This window comes from Tamandua tetradactyla, chromosome 24 (genome assembly GCF_023851605.1).
Source record: "Tamandua tetradactyla isolate mTamTet1 chromosome 24, mTamTet1.pri, whole genome shotgun sequence".
In the NCBI taxonomy this organism is placed as follows: domain Eukaryota; kingdom Metazoa; phylum Chordata; class Mammalia; order Pilosa; family Myrmecophagidae; genus Tamandua; species Tamandua tetradactyla.
Window position 1 is genome coordinate 53,598,824 of NC_135350.1, and position 23,566 is coordinate 53,622,389.

Genomic DNA, 23,566 nt, shown 5'->3' on the forward strand with positions numbered 1-23,566 from the left:
CGCTCTGGTGAGATCGCCGAGGGGCGCGGGCTTCACCGGGCGGGGCGGCAAGCGGTCACGGAGTCCCTCCCTTCCTCCTTCCCAAGCCAGCTGGCAGAATTGGGCAGGCAATCCCCTCAAGCCGCGGCGGCTGGCGCCCCCACCACGCGCGGCCCCGCAGACCAACTGAGAGAATTGGATCGGAAATCCCCAGGTCGCGGAGAACGGTGACCGGGGCGGGTCCCTTCCAAACACGTGACTCCTCGGTCCGGCTGGGTACGGTGCACTCTCCCGGGCCGCGGCGGCTGGCGACCCTCCCTGCATTCGGACCCCCGGACCAGCTGGCACTCTTCCAAGCCGCTTTGGCTGGCGAACCTCCCCCACGGCGAGAGTTTTCCAAAGTTAAAGGACCCACAGCACCTTTTACTGGTGGGACCCACAGAGAAACGTGTGCCACGAGCGCCACCTACTGGGCAGGATAAGAAAAACAACCCAGAAATTTCACAGAAAAATCTTCGAACCTGTTGGGTCCAACACCCAGGGAAATCTGACTAAATGCCCAGATGCCAGCAGAAGATAGCGGATCACGCTCAGAAAATTGAAATTATGGCCCAGTCAAAGGAACAAACCAATAGTTCAAATGAGATACAGGAGCTGAGACAACTAATGCTGAATATACGAACAGAAATGGAAAACCTCTTCAAAAATGAAATCGATAAATTGAGGGAGGACATGAAGAACACATGGGCTGAACAAAAAGAAGAAATAGAAAAACTGAAAAAACAAATCACAGAACTTATGGAAGTGAAGGATAAAGTAGAAAAGATGGAAAAAACAATGGATACCTACAATGATAGATTTAAAGAGACAGAAGATAGAATTAGTGATTTGGAGGATGGAACATCTGAATTCCAAAAAGAAACAGAAACTATTGGGAAAAGAATGGAAAAATTTGAACAGGGTATCAGGGAACTCAAGGACAATATGAACCATACAAATATACGTCTTGTGGGTGTCCCAGAAGGAGAAGAGAAGGGAAAAGGAGGAGAAAAACTAACCGAAGAAATTATCACGGAAAATTTCCCAACTCTTATGAAAGACCTAAAATTACAGATCCAAGAAGTGTAGCGCACCCCAAAGAGATTAGACCCAAATAAGCGTTCTCCAAGACACTCACTAGTTAGAATGTCAGAGGTCAAAGAGAAAGAGAGGAACTTGAAAGCAGCAAGAGAAAAACAATCCATCACATACAAGGGAAACCCAATAAGACTATGTGTAGATTTCTCAGCAGAAACCATGGAAGCTAGAAGACAGTGGGATGATATATTTAAATTACTAAAAGAGAAAAACTGCCAACCAAGACTCCTATATCCAGCAAAATTGTCCTTCAAAAATGAGGGAGAAATTAAAACATTCTCAGACAAAAAGTCACTGAGAGAATTTGTGGCCAAGAGGCCAGCTCTGCAAAAAATACTAAAGAGAGCACTAGAGTCAGATACGAAAAGACAGAAGAGAGAGGTATGGAGAAGAGTGTAGAAAGAAGGAAAGTCAGATATGATATATATAATACAAAAGGCAAAATGGTAGAGGAAAATATTATCCAAACAGTAATAACACTAAATGTTAATGGACTGAATTCCCCAATCAAAAGACATAGACTGGCAGAATGGATTAAAAACAGGACCCTTCTATATGCTGTCTACAGGAAACACATCTTAGACCCAAAGATAAACATAGGTTGAAAGTGAAAGGTTGGGAAAAGATATTTCATGCAAATACAACCAGAAAAAAGCAGGAGTGGCTATACTAATATCCAACAAATTAGACTTCAAATGTAAAACAGTTAAAAGAGACAAAGAAGGACACTATATACTAATAAAAGGAACAATTAAACAAGAAGACATAACAATCATAAATATTTACGCACCGAACCAGAATGCCCCAAAATACGTGAGGAACACACTGCAAACAATGAAAAGGGAAATAGACTCATATACCATAATAGTTGGAGACTTCAATTCACCACTCTCATCAATGGACAGAACATTTAGACAGAGGATCAATAAAGAAATAGAGAATCTGAATATTACTGTAAATGAGCTAGACTTAGCAGACATTTATAGGACATTACATCCCACAACAGCAGGATACACCTTTTTCTCAAGCGCTCATGGATCATTCTCAAAGATAGACCATATGCTGGGTCACAAAGCAAGTCTTAACAAATTTAAAAAGACTGAAATCATACACAACACTTTCTCGGATCATAAAGGAATGAAGTTGGAAATCAATAATAGGCCGAGTGCCAGAAAATTCACAAATACATGGAGGCTCAACAACACACTCTTAAACAACGAGTGGGTCAAAGAAGAAATTGCTAGAGAAATTAGCAAATACCTTGAGGCGAATGAAAATGAAAACACAACATATTAAAACTTATGGGACGCAGCAAAGGCAGTGCTAAGAGGGAAATTTATTGTCCTAAATGTCTATATCAGAAAAGAAGAAAAGGCAAAAATGCAGGAATTAACTGTCCACTTGGAAGAACTGGAGAAAGAACAGCAAACTAATCCCAAAGCAAGCAAAAGGAAAGAAATAACAAAGATTAGAGCAGAAATAAATGAAATTGAAAACATGAAAACAATAGAGAAAATCAATAAGGCCAGAAGTTGGTTCTATGAGAAAATCAATAAGATTGATGGGCCCTTAGCAAGATTGACAAAAAGAAGAAGAGAGAGGATGCAAATAAATAAGATCAGAAATGGAAGAGGAGACATAACTACTGACCTCACAGAAATGAAGGAAGTAATAACAGGATACTATGAACAACTTTATGCTAATAAATACAACAATTTAGATGAAATGGACGGGTTCCTGGAAAGACATGAACAACCAACTTTGACTCAAGAAGAAATAGATGACCTCAACAAACCAATCACAAGTAAAGAAATTGAATTAGTCATTCAAAAGCTTCCTAAAAAGAAAAGTCCAGGACCAGACGGCTTCACATGTGAATTTTATCAAACATTCCAGAAAGAATTAGTACCAACTCTCCTCAAACTCTTCAAAAAAATCGAAGTAGAGGGAAAACTACCTAATTCATTCTATGAAGCCAACATCACCCTCATACCAAAACCAGGCAAAGATATTACAAAAAAAGAAAACTACAGACCAATCTCTCTAGTGAATATAGATGCAAAAATCCTCAATAAAATTCTAGCAAATCGTATCCAACAACACATTAAAAGAATTATACATCATGACCAAGTAGGATTCATCCCAGGTATGCAAGGCTGGTTCAACATAAGAAAATCAATTAAGGTAAGACACCATATCAACAAATCAAAGCAGAGAAATCACATGATCATCTGAATTGATGCAGAGAAGGCATTTGACAAGATTCAACATCCTTTCCTGTTGAAAACACCTCAAAAGATAGGAATACAAGGGAACTTCCTTAAAATGATAGAGGGAATGTATGAAAAACCCACAGCTAATATCATCCTCAATGGGGAAAAATTGAAAACTTTCCCCCTAAGATCAGGAAAAAGACAAGGATGTCCACTATCACCACTATTATTCAACATTGTGTTGGAGGTTCTAGCCAGAGCAATTAGACAAGAAAAAGAAATACAAGGCATCAAAATTGGAAAGGAAGAAGTAAAACTATCACTGTTTGCAGACGATATGATACTATACGTCGAAAACCCGGAAAAATCCACAACAAAACTACTAAAGCTAATAAATGAGCACAGCAAAGTAGCAAGTTACAAGATCAACATTCAAAAATCTGTAGTGTTTCTATACACTAGCAATGAACAAGCTGAGGGGGAAATCAAGAAATGAATCCCATTTACAAGTGCAACTAAAAGAATAAAACACCTAGGAATAAATTTAACTAAAGAGACAAAAAACCTATACAAAGATAACTACAAAAAACTGTTAAAAGAGATCACAGAAGACCTAAATAGATGGAAGGGCATACCGTGTTCATGGATTGGAAGACTAAATATAGTTAAGATGTCAATCCTACCTAAATTGATTTACAGATTCAATGCAATATCAATCAAAATCCCAACAACTTATTTTTCAGAAATAGAAAAACCAATAAGCAAATTTATCTGGAAGGGCAGGGTGCCCCGAATTGCTAAAAACATCTTGAGGGAAAAAAACGAAGCTGGAGGTCTCGTGCTGCCTGACTTTAAGGCATATTATGAAGCGACAGTGGTCAAAACAGCATGGTATTGGCATAAAGATAGATATGTCGACCAATGGAATCGAATAGAGTGCTCAGATAAAGACTCTCTCATCTATGGACATTTGATCTTTGATAAGGCAGTCAAGCCAACTCACCTGGGACAGAACAGTCTCTTCAATAAATGGTGCCTAGAGAACTGGATATCCATATGTAAAAGAATGAAAGAAGACCCATATCTCACACCCTATACAAAAGTTAACTCAAAATGGATCAAAGATCTAAACATTAGGTCTAAGACCATAAAACAGTTAGAGGAAAATGTAGGGAGATATCTTATGAAACTTACAATTGGAGGCTCTTTTATGGACCTTCAACCTAAAGCAAGAGCACTGAAGAAGGAAATAAATAAATGGGAGCTCCTCAAAATTAAACACTTTTGTGCATCAAAGAACTTCATCAAGAAAGTAGAAAGACAGCCTACACAATGGGAGACAATATTTGGAAATGATATATCTGATAAAGGTCTAGTATCCAGAATTTATAAAGAGATTGTTCATCTCAACAACAAAAAGACAGCCAACCCAATTACAAAATGGGAAAAAGACTTGAACAGACACCTACCAGAAGAGGAAATACAAATGGCCAAAAGGCACATGAAGAGATGCTCAATGTCCCTGGCCATTAGAGAAATGCAAATCAAAACCACAATGAGATATCATCTCACACCCACCAGAATGGCCATTATCAACAAAACAGAAAATGACAAGTGCTGGAGAGGATGCGGAGAAAGAGGCACACTTATCTACTGTTGGTTGGAATGTCAAATGGTGCAACCACTGTGGAAGGCAGTTTGGCGGTTCCTCAAAAAGCTGAATATAGAATTGCCATACGACCCAGCAATACCATTGCTGGGAATCTACTCAAAGGACTTAAGGGCAATGACACAAACGGACATTTGCACACCAATGTTTATAGCAGCGTTATTTACAATTGCAAAGAGATGGAAACAGCCGAAGTCTCCATCAACAGAAGAGTGGCTAAACAAACTGTGGTATATACATACGATGGAATATTATGCAGCTTTAAGACAGGATAAACTTATGAAGCATGTAATAACATGGATGGACCTAGAGAACATTATGCTGAGTGAGTCTAGCCAAAAACTAAAGGACAAATACTGTATGGTCCCGCTGATGTGAACAGACATTCGAGAATAAATTTGGAATGGTCATTGGTAACAGAGTCCAGCAGGAGGTAGAAACAGGGTAAGATAATGGGCAATTGGAGTTGAAGGGATATAGACGGTGTAACAGGACTAGATACAAAAACTCAAAAATGGACAGCACAGTAATACCTAATTGTAAAGTGATCATGTTAAAACACTGAATGAAGCTGCATCTGAGCTATAGGTTTTGTTTTGTTTTGTTTTGTTTTGTTTTGATTTTACTATTATTACTTTTATTTTTTTCTCTATATTAACATTCTATATCTTTTTCGGTTATGTTGCTAGTTCTTCTAAACCGATGCAAATGTACTAAGTAATGTTGATCATGCATCTAAGTGATGATGTTAAGAATTACTGATTGCATATGTAGAATGGTATGATTTCTAAATGTTGGGTTAATTTCCTTTTTTCCGTTAATTAAAAAAAAAAAAAAGAGAGAGAAGGGGTAATTGGAGCTGAAGGGATACAGACTGTACAACAGGACTGGATATAAAAACTCAGAAATGGACAGAACAATACTACCCAATTGTAATGCAATTATGTTAAAACACTGAACGAAGCTGCATGTGAGGTATAGGTTTTTTGTTTTTTTTTGCTTTTTTTTTCTTTCTATTATTGTTTTAATTCTTATTCTGTTGTCTTTTTATTTCTTTTTCTAAATCGATGCAAATGTACTAAGAAATGATGAATATGCAACTATGGGATGTTATTAAGAATTACTGATTGTACATGTAGATTGGAATGATTTCTAATTGTTTTGTTAATTCTTTTTTTAATTAATAAAAGAAAAAATTAAACACTTTTGTGCATCAAAGAACTTCATCAAGAAAGTAGAAAGACAGCCTACACAATGGGAGACAATATTTGGAAATGACATATCAGATAAAGGTCTAGTATCCAGAATTTATAAAGAGATTGTTCATCTCAACAACAAAAAGACAGCCAACCCAATTACAAAATGGGAAAAAGACTTGAACAGACACCTACCAGAAGAGGAAATACAAATGGCCAAAAGGCACATGAAGAGATGCTCAATGTCCCTGGCCATTAGAGAAATGCAAATCAAAACCACAATGAGATATCATCTCACACCCACCAGAATGGCCATTATCAACAAAACAGAAAATGACAAGTGCTGGAGAGGATGCGGAGAAAGAGGCACACTTATCCACTGTTGGTGGGAATGTCAAATGGTGCAACCACTGTGGAAGGCAGTTTGGCGGTTCCTCAAAAAGCTGAATATAGAATTGCCATACGACCCAGCAATACTGTTGCTGGGAATCTACTCAAACGACTTAAGGGCAAAGACACAAACGGACATTTGCACACCAATGTTTATAGCAGCATTATTTACAATCGCAAAGAGATGGAAACAGCCAAAATGTCCATCAACAGAAGAGTGGCTAAACAAACTGTGGTATATACATACGATGGAATATTATGCAGCTTTAAGATAGGATAAACTTATGAAGCATGTAATAACATGGATGGACCTAGAGAACATTATGCTGAGTGAGTCTAGCCAAAAACTAAAGGACAAATACTGTATGGTCCCACTGATGTGAACGGACATTCAAGAATAAACTTGGAATATGTCACTGGTAACAGAGTCCAGCAGGAGTTAGAAACAGGGTAAGATAATGGGTAATTGGAGCTGAAGGGATACAGACTATGCAACAGGACTAGATACAAAAACTCAAAAATGGACAGCACAATAATACCTAATTGTAAAGTAATCATGTTAAAACACTGAATGAAGCTGCATCTGAGCTATAGGTTTACTTTTACTATTATTATTACTTTTATTTTTTTCTCTATAGTAACATTCTATATCTTTTTCTGTTGTGTTGCTAGTTCTTCTAAACCAATGCAAATGTACTAAGAAACGATGATCATGCATCTATGTGATGATGTTAAGAATTACTGATTCCATAAAAAAAATATATATATATATATATGAGTATATACAATAAATTCTATCTCCTTTATTCTAAAAAAAAAAATGATGTAATGGAGAGGCTGGAGGGAACTGCCTGAAAATGTAGAGCTGTGTTCCAGTAGCCATGTTTCTTGATGATGACTGTATAATGATAGAGCTTTAACAATGTGACTGGGTGATTGTGAAAACCTTGTGTCTGATGCTCCTTTTAGCTACCTTGTCAACAAGTAGAACATATGGAATAAAAATAAACAATAGGGGGAACAAATGTTAAAATGAGTTTGAAATGCTGGTGATCAATGAGAGGGAGGGGTAAGGTACGTAAAATTTTTTTTCTGTTTTTGTTTTATTTTTCTGCTGTCTTTTTATTTCTTTTGCTGAATTGATACAAATGTTCTAGGATGTGATCATGATGAGTATGCAACTATGTGATGATATTGTGAATTACTGATTATATATGTAGAATGGAATGAGCATATATATTAAGAACATGTTTTTCTCCTGTAATTTTTTTAATTAATAAAGAATTTCTAAAAATTTTTAAAAAAAGGTAAAGATTGGCAGAATGGATTAAGAAACATAATCTAGCTATAGGCTGCTTAAAAGAGACTCATCTTAGACACAAGGATACAAATAGATTGAAAGTGAAAGAAGGAAAAAGATCTTCCACGCAAATTGTAACCAAAAGAAAACAGGAGTAGCTATACTAATATCGGACAAATAGACTTTAAATGCAAAGATATAAGAGACAAAGAAGGACACTATATACTAATTAAAGACATCATAAGAGACAAGGACACTATATACTAATTCTTGGTCAATTCAACAAGAAGATACAGCAATCCTAAATGTTTATGCTCTCAATCAAAGAGCTCCGAAGTACATGAGACAGATTTGGCAAAACTGAAGGGACTGATAGATTTTTCAACAATATTCGTAGGAGACGTCAATACACAACTCTCCTCTACAGAAAGAACAACCAGACAAAAGATCAACAAGGAAATAGAGAACTTATATAACTTGATGAATAAAATTAGACCTAATAGACATATACAGGTTATTGCATCCCAAAGCACAAATTTATATTTACATTCTTCTCTAGTGCTCTTGGAACACTTTCCAGGATAGATCATATGATGGGGCACAAAACAGGTCTTTATCAATTTAAAAATACTGAAATTATTCAAAGTAATTTCTCTGATCACAGTAGGATTAACCTAGATATCAATAACCACCAAAGAATGAGAACATTTACAGATAGATGGAAACTGAATAACAAACTCTTGTAACAACCAGTGGGTCAAAGAAGAAATTGCTAGAGAAATCAGCAGCTACCTGAAGATGAATGAAAATGAGAATGCAACTTATCAGAACTTATGGTATGTGGCAAAGGCTGTGCTGAGAGGGACATTTATTGCCTTAAATGCCAATATCCAAAAACAATAAAAGCAAAAATCAAGGACTTAATAACAAACTGGAAGAACTTGAGAAAGAACAGCAAACGAAGCCCAAAGAAAATGGGAGAAAAAAATAACAAAGATTAAAGCAGAGGTAAATGAATGGGAGAACAAAAGAACAATAGAAAGAATCAATAAAACCAAAAGTTGGTTCTTTGAGAAAATCAATAAAACTCATGGGCCACTAGCAAGACTGACAAAGGAAAAAAGAGGGAGGATGCAAATAAACAAAATCAGAAATAAGAAGGGGTTCGTTACCACAGACCATGAAGAAATAAAAGAAATCATAAGAGGATGCTACGAACAACCATTAACCAACAAACTAGACAACTTAGATGAATTGGACAAATTCCTGAAGACCCACAAACAGGCTACAGTGACTCAGGAAGAAATAGAAGATCTCAACAAACCAGTCACAAGTAAAGAGATTGAGTCTGTCATCGAAAATCTTTCAACAAAGAAAAACCCTGGGCCAGATGATTTCACAGGGGAATTTTATCAAACATCCCAGAAAGGACTAACACCAATCCTGCTCAAACTTTTCCAAAACACTGAGGAAAAAGGAACTCTATTTAACTCATTTTAAGAAGTTAATACCATTTTTATACCAAAACTGGGTAAAGATGCTATAAGAAAGGAAACCTTCAGTCCAATCTTCCTAATGAAGATAGATGTAAAAATTCTCAATAAAATACTAGTAAATTGAATTCAACAGCACACTGAAAAAATTATACACCATGAGCAAGTGGGTTTATACCAGGAAGGCAAGGACGGTTCAACATAAGAAAATCAATTAATGTAATACAGCACATTAACAAATAAAAAAGAAAAATGATCATCTCGATTGATGCTGAAAAAGCATTTGACAAAATTCAGCATCCTTTTCTGATAAAAACATTACAAAAATAGGAATCAAAGGTAACTACCTCAATAAGATAAAGGGGATATATGAAAAACTGACAGCCAGCATTGTACTCAATGGAGAGAGACTGAAAGCCTTCCCCCTAAGATCAGGTACAAGACAAGGAGGCCAACTGTCACCACTATTATTCAACATTGTGCTAGAAGTTCTAGCTACAGCAATCAGGTAGGAAAAAGAAATAAAAGGTATCCAGACTGGAAAGGAAGAAGTAAAACTCTCATTATCTGCAGATGATATGATACTATACTTGGAAGATCCTGAGAAATCTACAGCAAAGTTACTCGTGCTAATAAACAAATTCAGCAAGGTGGCGGGATATAAAATTAATGTGCAAAAATCAGTAACATTTCCATACACAAGCAATGAGCTAGCTGAGGAGTCAGCCAAGGAAAAAATTTCATTCAAACAAGCAACTAAAAGAATGAAATACTTAGGAATGAACTTAACTAGGGACATAAAGGACTTGTAACAGAAAACGACATAACATTGCTGAAAGAAATCAATGGAGATCTAAATAGGTGGAAAGACATTCCCTGCTCATGGATAGGAAAATTAAATATAGTTACGATGTCAATTCTCCCCAAATTGATCTACAGATTCAACATAGTACCAATCAAAATTCCAACAACCCTACTTTGAAGATTTGGTAAAGCTAACTACCTAATTCATCTGGAAGGGAAGGAGACCCCAAATAGACAGAAGCATCCTAAAAAAGAAGAACGAAGTGGGAGGAGTAACACTCCCTGACTTTAAAACCTATTACAAAGCCACTGTGCTGGTCTGAAAGGATGTATGTCCCCTAGAAAAGCCATGTTTTAATCAAAATCCCATTTCATAAGGTAGAATAATTCCTATTCAATACTGTATGTTTGAAACTGTAATCAGATCATTTCCCTGGATGATGTGATTTAGTCAAGATGGTTCTTAAACTGGATTAGGTGAAGACATGTCTTCACCCATTTGGGTGGGTCTTGATTGGTTTACTGGAGTCCTATATAAGAGGAAACATTTTGGAGAATGGGAGGTTCAGAGAGGGCAGAGAATGCTGCAGCACCATGAAGCAGAGAGTCCACCAGCCAGCGACCTTTGGAAATGAAGAAAGAAAACGCCTCCCAGGGAGCTTCATGAAACTGGAAGCCAGGAGAGAAAGCTAGCAGATGATGCTGTGTTTGCCATGTGCCCTTCCAGCTGAGAGAGAAGCCCTCACTGTGTTTGCCATGTGCCTTCTCACTTGAGAGAGAAACCCTGAACTTTATCGGCCTTCTTGAACCAAGATATCTTTCCTGGGATGACTTTGAGTGGACATATTTATAGATTTGTTTTAATTGGGACATTTTCTCGGCACTAGAACTGTAAAGTTGCAACTCATTAAATTCCCCTTGTTAAAAGCCATTCCATTTCTGGTATATTGCATTCTAGCAGCTAGCAAACTAGAACAGCTACAATGGTCAAAACAGCATGGTTGATAATATTGAGAATTACTGATTATATATGTAGAACGGAATGATGTGCTAATGTTTTTGTTTGTTCTTAATTTTTTTAAATTAATTAATTAAAACAAAACAAAACAAAAAACAGCATGGTACTGTACAAAGACAGAAGCATTGACCAACGGAATCAAATCGAGAGTGCAGAAACAGACCACCAAATCTATGGTCAACTGATAAATGACAAGACCCCCCCCAAATCCTCTGAACTGGGACAAAACAGTCTTTACAATAATTGGACAAGGGAGAACTGGGTATCAACAGCCAAGAGAATGAAAGAGGATCACTATCTTACACCCTACACAAAAATTAACTCAAATTGATCAAACATCTAGTAATAGAAGGTAGCTTCCTAAAATTTACACCCCAAGCACAAACAACAAAAGAAAATACAGATAAATGGGAACTCCTCAAAATCAAATGTTTCTGCACCTCAAAAAAACTGTCAAAAAGGTGAAGAGGCAGCCAACTCAATGGGAGACAATATTTGGAAATCACATATCAGACAAAGGTTTGATATATACAAAAGAATCTTTTGTATATACAAAAGAATCATACAACTCAACAACAAAAGAACAAATAATCCAATTACAAAATGGGCTAAAGATATGAATAGGCATTTTCTAAAGAGCAAATACAGATGGTTCAAAAGCACATGAAAAGATGCTCATTTTCACTGGCTATAAGGGAAATGCAGATCAAGACTACAATTAGATACCATCTCACACCAGTAAGAATGGCTGCTTAAACAATCAGGAAACTATAAATGTTGGAGAGGATGTGAAGAAACTGGGACTCTTATGCATTGCTGATGGGAGTGTACAATAGTGCAGCCACTATGGAAGACTGTTTGGTGGTTCCTTAGGAAACTAAATATCGAGCTGCCCTATGACCCAGCAATAGCACTACTTGGTATATACCCAGAACAGCTAAAAGCAATGAAGAAACAGACATTTGCACACTGATGTTCATAGCAGCATTATTCACAATCGTCAAAAGATGGAAACAAATCAAATGCCTATCAATAGATGAGTGGATCAAAATATGTGGTATATACATATGATGGAATATTATGCAGCGGTAAGACCAAATGACGTCCTGAAGCACATGACAAGATGGAAGAGTCTTGACAACATAATGTTGAGTGAAACTAGCCAGACACAAAAGGACAGATACTGTATGATTCAATTTTTATGACTAGCAAAAAGGTATAATCAGAGACTTATAATACTGAACACAGGGGACTTAGAGATACATAGACGCTAAAGATGGCTGAACCATTAGCTAATGAGGATAACTTACAATGTAAGGGAAGAGATAGGAGCGAAGGTGATAGTAGGTCTATAAGTAATATTACCATATTGAAGATGAACAAGATTGAAAGCGGTTGTATAGACCTATGTGTTTCACTCACATAGAAATATGAATGATTTCTTATAAGAATTACTTCAAAGATATGATTCTTGTATAGAGTGTTTAAGTCCAAAATACAGGGGGATAACTGCTATCGCATGCTATGAGCTATGTTCAAAAGGAAACCATCAGCACTACCACAGTAACAACAGAAGTAAATAATGGGGTGAGGGACAAGAGTTAAGAGGAGGTTTAGATTTCCTATTTGGTAAGGGTGTGTTTATTGGTTTACTTTCTCTTGGGAACAATGAAATTTTCTAAAATTGAGAATGTTGATGGACTGTGGACTTTGGGCCCTCTACATGATGCCCGATGAATGCAGGTGGCTGAAGGATGCACTGACAGAGAAGTAGACTGGCGAACGATGGTGTATGCTTATGAATGAAGACTGTGCTGCTACAAAAAGGAACAAAGTCGTGACACATGCCATGATGTGAATGAACATGTGGGACATTTGGTTAGACAAAACAAGCCAGAAACAAAAACAAGAACAATGGTATGGTCACCTTTAGAAAATGCTTATAAGAAAACAAGGGCCTAGATTGTAAGCTTTTAGAGCAGACACATTAAGTCTGGCATGGTGATTATTATTTCTGGATTTTGAGAGGATGTTATACATATATATATATAACCTTATATTTAGAGATACAAACAAAGCCAACAGGTTGGGGGTAAAGTAATTCAGAACACAGGAGTAAGGAAGACAGTGTCTATACTTTAGAACCACACATACTCCATGAGATCCATGGAAGAAAGGTTTATTTGATTTGGAACTGAAGTTTTTTGTAGTGCTTAATCTAATTTAACCTATCTGTAGAGTTCATTTGAACAGATGAAACACAGAGAGCATAGAATGAGAAAGCGGTCCTTTAATCCAGAAGTCCTTTAATCCTGTATAGATCATTGTAATGCCTGGAAACATCCTAGAGTATATTAATCAGATAATCAAAAAGTATCGGCAAAGTCCCCCGAGGGAGGGGATAAGACTATGGAACTACTAAACCTTACCATCACAGAATCAATCCCCTGATACTGTGTTAAACTTTAGGGACACAAAATCAATAGGCCATGTCCTTGATCATGAGGCTGACTATTGTGAAGCTTATGTAGGTAGCATAGAAGCTTAGATTACCTATAGGCATGCCTAAGAGTTATCTCTGGAGGACCTCTATTGTTGCTGAGATGTGGCCTTAGTTTCTCTAAGCCCAACTCTGCAAGTGAAATCATTGTCCTCCCTGCTACATGGGGCATGACATCCAGGGGTGAAAGTCTCCCTGGCGACGTGGGAGAGGACTCCGAGGGATGAATCCAGACCTGGCACCGTGGGATCAACAATTACATCCTGACCAAATGGGGGGAAAGAAGTGTAATTAATAAAATATCAGAGCCAGAGAGAGTTCAAATAGAGCTGAGAGGCTACTCTGGAGGTTGCTCTTACACAAGCTTCAGGTAGACCTTGCTACCTATCATAACCTGCCAACCCCCAACCAGGACCATTCCAGCCAATCCTAAAGAACACCAAGGGCAATTTATAAGCTTCCACAAGGGTTCCAGGCACTAGAGTAACTTTCCAGAAACCTACAACCTCCAAATGGTTCACTGGTCTAGATAAGTCCTGAAACCTAGCCCAGCCTCTCCAGAACATCAGATAGTTTCATCTCCATGCCCCATATTAGTGACAGACCCTTCCAATATAAAAAATTTACAACTGCCATAGCCCAAACATCCCCAAAGAGGGGTATGGAAAGATCAAAGGTGATGGTGGAATTATACATAGAAGATAGGCCTTAACAAAGGAACATGAATGATGAATTAAATTATCTCTTTTAGAACAGCTAAAAGTAAAAACCTAAAATTGAGAAACTGTAATCCACGTCAACATCTGAAATATGTTCTACAACTAATTATGCTATGCTTAGAAATTTATAGCTTTTTTGTATATATGTTTTTATCACAAAAAAAAAGAAGGAAAAAAAAGTCGACTGTGATGATAAAAAATTACTTAAGCCTGCTAGGCTCCTATATTCTGGAGCAGCTAGAAGGAAAAAAATGAGAGGATCATATGGTAGCCCATGACAAACTCTGGGATCTGTCCTGTAACCACTTTTTGAAGAGTGCTTTGAAACTACTGCTTTTAAAAAAACATTATGGTTACATGTTTGAAATGCTTAGTAATGAGTGACGATTTTTTTAATGTGTAATTTTATAATGTATTTTGAGTTGCACAAAAACTGTCAAAGTAAAACTTAGTTTTCCTGTGTAAGTCATTGCTCTCTCAATTCATCCAAATCTATGGGCCAAGACCTGTAGACTAATGGAGAGAGAAGGAAGAAATCCTATGCTGGTTAAGACCTACTATAACATTCAGTCCTTACTTCTGTATTGCTTTTTTTTTTTTTTTTTTAACAAAAGCATGATTTCCTTTTATAATAAGAAAGGAAGAAAAGAGAGAAAGATGGAAGAAAGGATGAAAAGAGGGAAGGAAAGAAAGATTTTTAAAAGAAATAAATACATGTTTATGGATAGTATATTAATGAGTAATCTGCTACTTTTCTAGGTCTTTCTTTCAATTATTAACTACAGTACATGATTCTATACACAATTTGCTCCTTTCTCTCTTTTCTGGTTCTTTCACTGAGCAAATATATTTAAGTTTCTCATTGGCTAAAGACAAATTTGTACTATCTGGTTTAATAGAAATTTATAAATATTATTAATAAACCAAGTAGGAAAAAGGTGAATTGCTTTTTTAGAGAAATTATACATTAACACAACAGAAGAGTTTCTTTATTTTCAGCTGGAGTCATCTAATTGAGATGTACAAGTTTATTAATTTTTGGACAGAATGGTTTAAATACCTGATACATTCAGCCAAGCAATTATCATAGTATATGAAAATTAGGCATAAGATTCTATGTCTTCATGCTTACAGCTTATAAATACATCTTAAAATTTCTTTAATTATTATTCACTAATAATCCACAAATAATGTGAGATCCCAGATCTATTAAAAAACATGTTATTGAAATAACAAGATAAAAAAAATACACTAATATACAATTTCAAAAAGCTCTGGATATTTCAAGTACGTCATAACTATCAAATCATGCTTACATTTGACTAAGTTGTTCTAGTTTACTTACCTGTTTTAACTGAGCAACTTGTTTAGAATCTCTAGCTGCATCTGTCTCTGAAGAGTCTTCATTTGTCTCAGGTGATGTTTGGGAAGATTTCTACAAATATGGAAATAAACTATGAAATAAATTAAGTCCAAAAAGACGGGAAAAAACATACATTTAAGGATAGAATTATAAATATTATAAGCTATATCTTATGAATTTTTACCAAAAAATTTTAATTCTCTCAACAGAAATAGAAATCACCACCACCATTTTATATGACAGGAAACAAATTTAAAGAGGTTAACTAAGTTGCTCAAAGTTATTTAGTAAGTAAGAAGGCACTGGACCTTATGAAATCAGAGTCTAAAGCCCATATCTAAAAATCTTAATATTATATTCTGGCTTGAGGGAGAAATTAAGGGGAACCAGCAAAACAAATGAGATACTGAGAATTACTTTTGAGCTCTTATTATAAATTGTTTAAACATTTATTTCTTACCAATTCTTCAATCAAAGAATCCTTTTCAGCCAGTTGGCTTTGTAAAAATTCCTGCTTACTTTTTAGTTCTTCTATTTCTTCTCTCAACCTACCAACTTCTTCTGGCTGAATGCCATTCATCTGAGCCCCATCACTGTGAGAACCTTGATGCTGATTGTCTTTTCCTATTACACAGGCATAACATGTGAAAAGTCAGCAGGAAACTTAAGTTTCTCATTTTTCAACTAGAAGATTCAAATAAAAGCATAAACATATAATTTCCTTAATTTAATTACTTGGGCAGTACTTTTGCAAGCACATTTCATCTTTGCAAAATAGTGTGCTGATAAAAATAGTAAGCTGAACTATCAAGGCTTCTGGGAGGAAAAACACCATAATCTTACTAAACATGAATTGCAAGGTTAGTGATTCATGATTAGGAAATACGTAGTTTTGGAGGTGATGGTGATAAAACACTGTGAATGCAATTAACAGCACTGACATATATAAATGAATTTGATTAAAAGGGAAAATGTTAGATTGTATATATATGGTAACAGAATGAAAATATTTTAAAAACACAAAATCCATTGAGCTATAATACACAGTAGACTCTAAGTGAAGTAGACTGTAATTAATAGTACAATCATAAAAAATGTGCTTTTATCAACTGTAACAAATGCTCCACACCAACCCAAGGTGTTGATGGTGGGGCGATATATGGGAATTCTGTATCTTATGCACAATTGTTTCGTAAACCCAAAACTTCTCTAGTAAGAACAAAAAGAAAAGCATTTCCGATGCCAATCTTGTCAGGTAATATGCGGGAAAATAAATCCCTTAAAAAAACTGTCACGAATATCTGTATGGACGAAAATAACTGGCAAATTATTGCCATAAATAAAGGAAGTACAAAGGGATTTCTCTGAAGTCATAAGCAGGGGTTATCAGGTTGGGATCTACTGTAAAGGGTCCTAGAGTGTAAGCTCTTACAGCATCCACATACATTCAAGAGTTGTAACTGTTACTTCAAAATTTTTAGATACTGAGATGTTTGTATATAACCTGATTGTTCCCAGAAACTTTGCGTATTTATGGGACACCTGAGACTCAGAGTTAGAGGTCTGAAGCTATGAAAGTCAGTAGTACCCCAGACAGGAACTGTTTAAAAAGCTGAAAAAGGGATCTGACTTCAACTAGAGACACGAATGAAACTGATCTGGATAAGACTAAGTTAAATTAGAATACAGGGTAAAGGATGATTTCGTTCATATTTTAAAACTTCAACTTCTGTGTGAGACCAAAGGGAGAGATGTTTACTTGGTGTAATATTTATATTTTGGGTAGTGCACTTCTTAATTTAACTTGTATGGTCACTTTAGTTGAACACCATAAGTACATGGAATCTCGAATAGGGTGTGAGACTTTGTTGGTTTGTCCAGGTTAGTATGATGCCCCGATATATGCCAGAATAATTTAGGCAGTGAAAAAAGAAATATTTGCAAGGCCCCCTTGGAGAACTGGGGAGAAAGGAGGAAGTGTTCAACTTTACCATTTGTAGAATTTCTGATATTCTCACAAGCAGTGGGGACAACCAAGTCAATAGGCCGCTCGGCTTCGATCTTGGGGTTTGCCTCTGTGGTACTTATTCCTGCAAAGGATAGGCTAGGCCTACTTAAAGTTGGGCCTATCTTCACACCAAGAGAACCTCTTTTGTTATCTCAGATATGGCTTTTCTCTCTAAGACAATGTGTCAGGTGAGCTCACTGCCTTCCTCCCCGATGTGGGGTATGACTGCCAGGGGTGTAAATCTCCTCAACATGGAACAGAAATCCCAGGATGAGCCAGGATTTGGCGTCAAGTGATTGAGAGAGGCTTCTTGACCAGAAGGGGGAAGAGAGAACGGAGAAAAAATAAAGTTTCAGTGGCTAAGAGATTTCAAACAGTCAAGAAGTTATCTTGGAGGTTATTTTTACACATTACATAGATATCCATTTTTGGATATGGCGTATTAGAGTGGCTAGAGGGAAATACCTTAAACTGTTGAACTATGTTCTGGTAGCCTTCATTCTTGAAGATGATTGTATAATGATATGGCTTTTACAATGTGTGATTGTGAAAACTTTGTGTCAGATGATCCTTTTATCTAGGATATGGATAGATGAGCAAAAAATAAGGATGGAGAATGAACAAACAATAGGGGGGACAAAGGTTAAAATAAATTGGGTAAATAGAAATATTAGTGGTCAATGAGAGGGAGGGGTAAGGTGTATGGTGTATATGAGTTTTCTCTTTTTTTTTCTTTTTTTTTTAATTTCTTTTTCTGGAGTGATGGAAATGTTCTAAAAAATTATCATGGTGATGAATATATAACTATGTGATGCTATCGTGAGCCACTGTTTGTAAACCATGTATGGAATGCTTGTATATTAAGATTTATTAATAAAAAAAATTTTTTTAAGTGTATATATGAGTATTATCTAAATGTTACTCCAAAAAAAAGATGTGATTAGGAGAAATACTGCAGCTTATAGAACAGACCTATCTCATTTGAGTCATCATGATTAACCACAATTTTGTGGCCTTTTTCACTCATTTAATTTTTTTTACCTTTTTCACTCATTTAATTTTATTTATGTTTATTATATAACTTTTTTATATTATTCTGCAAGACGGGAAAAGTTATCTGAATCAGTTTAACAAATTTATATCACCTTTTCCCAAAGGGATTTCAAGAAGCAAAATTCACTTTAGTATCTCATATATATAAACACACACATATACATAATTCAGATTAGATAACTAGATAGATATATAGATTTAGATAAAAATCAACCAGCAGGCTGATCAATGAAGTGATACTACACTTACCAAGTTGTATTTTAAGAAGATTATACTGATCCTTGTGTTGCTGAATCTGAGATACTTGCTGTGTGACTGCTGTCTGGAGTTGTTCATTTTGACATTTTAATGTAGAAACCTGCTGCTTTAATTCCTCAAGTTGCAGATCCTGTGAAACCAAGACATAATTCAGTTTTAAAATCATACTAATTAATTAACATTAGGAAGATGAACAAATTAAAATTTAAGAGATTACTTTGGGTCAGGATGTTCAAGTATTAAACACTTCCAAAAATCATCCAATAGTTAATCAGTAATGCTTTAATATACACACTAAAGCCAATTAACAAGCAGCAAAATTGTAAGATTTTAAGTAAGGTACCCCCTCCTTTTTTTTTTTTCACATGGGCAGGCACCGAGAACAAACCCAGGTCTCCAGCATGGCAGGCAAGAACTCTGCCACTGAGTCACTGTTGCCCACCCGAAGGTCCCATTTTAATAAGCACTATGGCACAGACTGCAATTTCACTGTAATTAAAAAATCAAATAAAAAAATCTATGTATGGTCTACCAAATCATTTAAGAAACTTATACCAAACTATTTAAGAAAGTTAGCATATATATGTACACACAAATATATTATTTTTCACAGAATATTTACAAAACTGAAAAAAGGAAAAAAACTTCCAACTCTTAGCATCCTAATCTAACTACAACTGGAATTTGATATATTTCTTTCTTCTTGTTTTTTCCCGAATCCGTAACTTTTACGCTTGTCATAATCAATTTATATCTACTATTATATCATTTTCCCATATTCATAGTTCTCATAATTATAATTTATTTATAATATCTGAGTAGATGATTAAAATGATTAATATCACTACAATACATATCTTAGTTCATATGGTTTTTTACCCCCTGAATTTTGGGTAACTTACTAAAGATAGTCTCAGATGTCCTTCAAAGGCTATAAAACATTTTTGTATCTTGGAGCTTCTTGCCGAATTGCCAAATAGCATTTAAATAGTGAAGATATTTAAAATTAATATTTCTGAAGAAGAGTCATTATAATATGTCATATCATTCTTTTCTTCCTCCAAATCATCTGCATTTATTAGATTTATCCAAAGATATTATATTTTACTAACTGGAAATGACTTCATATTTGTAACTAAGATACAGAGATGAATCCTAAATACCATGGGTAGTTTGATGACACAAATTTTGATCATTCAAAGATGATGCTAATCTCTAATAAAAAGTTAGGACTGAATGCTAAATATTCTACTACGTTTTTATTCTTCCTTAGAATTTTGATCTCAATAATATAGATTGTAAAAAAACCTGACAATTCCGCAATTTACAATTCTGCTTATATAATTCTAACATAAAGCACCTGTACAAGCTGTGGATATTCAGCAGGTAGGGCAGGCAGTACAGGGAAGGGAAAACAGTCTGCCCCACATGGACTGCCATCAATGTATTTTTTTATGACACTGGAATTTCAACAACATTAATCATCTCATTTTCCAGATAATACTATAGCACTTGCTGGAATTCACATAAAGGTATTGTGGTAGTTAGGTTCAGGTGTCAACGTGGCCAGGTGAAGGTGCCTAGTTCTACTGCTGTGGACATGAGCCAACGGCATGTCATCTGTCGCTGATTACATCTGCAGTTGGCTAGGACGTGGGCCTGCTGCAATGAATGATGTTTAATTGGCTGAATGCTTAAATGAGAGAGCTCAACGTAGCACAGCCCAAGCAGCTCAGCATACCTCCTCTCGGCACTCGCAGCTCAGCCCAGGCCTTTGGAGATACAGAAAGGAATCACCCCAGGGAAAGCTGTTGGAACCCAGCAGAGATCACCCTGTGGCTTCCCATGTAAGAAAGAACCTCAGTTGAAAGTCAGCTGTCTCTCCTCTGAAGAACTATACATTTTTAACTAAATAAATCCCCTTTTATTAAAAGCCAATCTAGCTCTGGTGTGTTGCATTCTGGCAGCTTTGGTAGACTAGAACAGGTATATACCATTATGGAGAGTTAGAAAAACAAGAAACACACTTTGAAGGAACATAGTGGAACGTTTAAAGAGCTCAACATAATGTAAGTAATGGAGGTTCACCAGTAACCTGCAAAAAAATGTCAACTGATCATTTTGAAAAGGCAGTTTCAACTTAACTCATTATCCATTCTAATAAACCAGCTCCTTCTCTGTACTAACTCAATATCATCTATTCAATCATCTAAGAGAGAAATCTAGGGATCCTATTTGACTCCTTTTGCTCCCTCATACCCAGATCCGATCACTACAGAGTCCTACCACTTTTACCATATCTAGGTGTCATATCTCTCAAATTCGTCCCCTATATGACACACAGCATGGGCTCTAGAGTCCCAATTACCTACCTGTATTTGAATTCCTGTTCACCAGTTACTGAGTGATCTTGGACAAGTTTAAATTCTCTAAGTCTGAGATTCATTTATTCTACACTAAAGATAATAACTATTCATTTATTCAAAACTAAAGATAATACTTAAATGAGATAGTGTTTAAATGTGCTTAGTGAGCACCTGGAACACAGTAAGCAATAAACAGTTGCCATTACCATCATCATCATCATCACCACCACCAGTGCCCTATTTTTCTCCCTATGTCCACCACAATAATCTCCTTCTGGGCTTTCTACCTCCAGCCTTGTCCCTCGAATTTCTCCATTAAACAGCAACCATGTAACACCGTATTCAAACATATCATGTAGCTTTTACCTCCTGCCTCTTTTCCCCATCTCTCCTTTTGTCCAGTTTACTCCTATTCATCTTTTTAGGATTCTGCTTCCCTATTTTCTCTAAGCCTGTGCCCCTAGCTAGCTAAATCAAACACTTCTCAGTGCTGCCATAAGACCATCAACTATCTCTATCACTGGACTATGATATACTATTATGCTGTGTTACAATAATCTATTTATGAGTTTATCTCCCCATCAGACTGTGATATGGGAATATGTCTAATTCACACCTGTATCAACAACTCACTGCACAGTGCTTAGCGCATATGAAGGGCTCACTCTGTTGAATACGCAGATGATTTTTAATTATTTAAGGAAAAAAATGCATTTTACATTCTGTATCCACCTTCATTTGAAATGCCAAGAAATTTTCTCCCTTATAGTATAAAACCATCTATCAGTATTTCAGAGAGTATATACAATTCATTAGTACCTACCTGCTCTCGGATCATATTTTTGTAGTGAGTCACAATGCTGTCATGTTGTTCTAATGTTTTCTTCACCTCTTCTTCTTTCATATCTTCTTCATTGGACTTATAAATAGCCTTAGTTATAACACCTATAGATGAAAGCTTATTTAAAATGTTTTAAATGCTATTTTATTATAACTTAATCAGTAAACACATACGGTCTAACTCCATAACAGGTAAGAGATAATCTTTCCAATCTTACTGAAAGCTGAAGGTGCTATAATGGGCTATAGACAAAGAGATACTAAAAAACCTACTGTTAGTCTAAACATAATCTGAATGTGTCCAGGATATACACATACAATAAAATAATATGCATTTTCTAATGATTATCAATTTAAAGCTGTTTGTCTTACCTTCAAGTTCTTTTACCAGTTTCGTAAACTCATGATCAAATATCATGTACTCTGGAGTAGGGAAGTTTGGCTGTGGTTTCTGAGATGCTCTGGAATACAATTCATGTTTGCTAATAAACCCTAGTTTCTCTATGAAATTCTCTTTGCCAATCCGCTTCTCTATTAGTTGTTTTAGTTTTTCTCTACAGAAAAACACATATTGAGATGTTTAGAAACAATGTGAAGACTCTAACAAAACATAAAAGTTTGGTATAAATTATACTTTGGCAGAAAAAAGTTATCATCTCTTGATAATATTAGCAAGTCATTTCACCCTACCATTTTCCTTTTACTTACTTCCTGTAGTTCTCGAGTGAGTTATCATTGAAGTAAATTGAAATGCCCAACAAAAGGGCACATAAGCCTTGGACCAACTGTTCTTCCTCTCCAAGATTTTCTGCAATTTGTCCTGTAAGCTGAAATCTTTGTTAAGGAAACTAATGATTCATAATGTATCTACAATACTTTCTTTTGCAATTTGAATTTGACATATACTTCATATTAGAAATCCTACATATAGTTCAGGCAGTGTGCATGCGTGTGCACATTCACACACACAGGCTTAAACAAGCAACTTACCAGTTTAACAACTGAAACAACTGCAAGACCGGTAAGATGGTGGAGATTTCAAATTTGTCAGATGTAGTGCTACTACCAATGGAGAGGAAAAGGAATTAAAAGATAAATACTTACAAGTATCTTACTAAAATATGAAGGATACAAATGGAACATTGGCTGAGTTGTGAAGAAAATGTGTTACTGCAATAGGACAGTTGCTTAACCAGGTACAAAGCAACATTAATAATCCAACTCTTGTCTGTATTTTGCTTCCCTGCAATAGATAAGTTG

At 35.9% G+C, this 23,566-nt stretch overlaps 1 protein-coding gene across 3 annotated transcripts in view; it reads right to left on the reverse strand.

Moving 5' to 3' along the window:
- The window catches only part of USO1 (USO1 vesicle transport factor), a 185,650-nt gene that overhangs the window by 32,384 nt on the left and 129,700 nt on the right, over positions 1-23,566 (reverse strand). For all 3 annotated transcript variants that reach the window (XM_077143146.1, XM_077143147.1, XM_077143149.1), the window contains 7 exons: positions 23,439-23,549; positions 23,015-23,133; positions 22,679-22,860; positions 22,290-22,411; positions 19,092-19,230; positions 16,242-16,405; positions 15,764-15,853 (listed from right to left, as the gene is read on the reverse strand). In XM_077143146.1, coding sequence (XP_076999261.1) covers positions 15,764-15,853; positions 16,242-16,405; positions 19,092-19,230; positions 22,290-22,411; positions 22,679-22,860; positions 23,015-23,133; positions 23,439-23,549 — 927 coding nt within the window. The remainder of the gene's footprint in view (positions 1-15,763; positions 15,854-16,241; positions 16,406-19,091; positions 19,231-22,289; positions 22,412-22,678; positions 22,861-23,014; positions 23,134-23,438; positions 23,550-23,566) is intronic.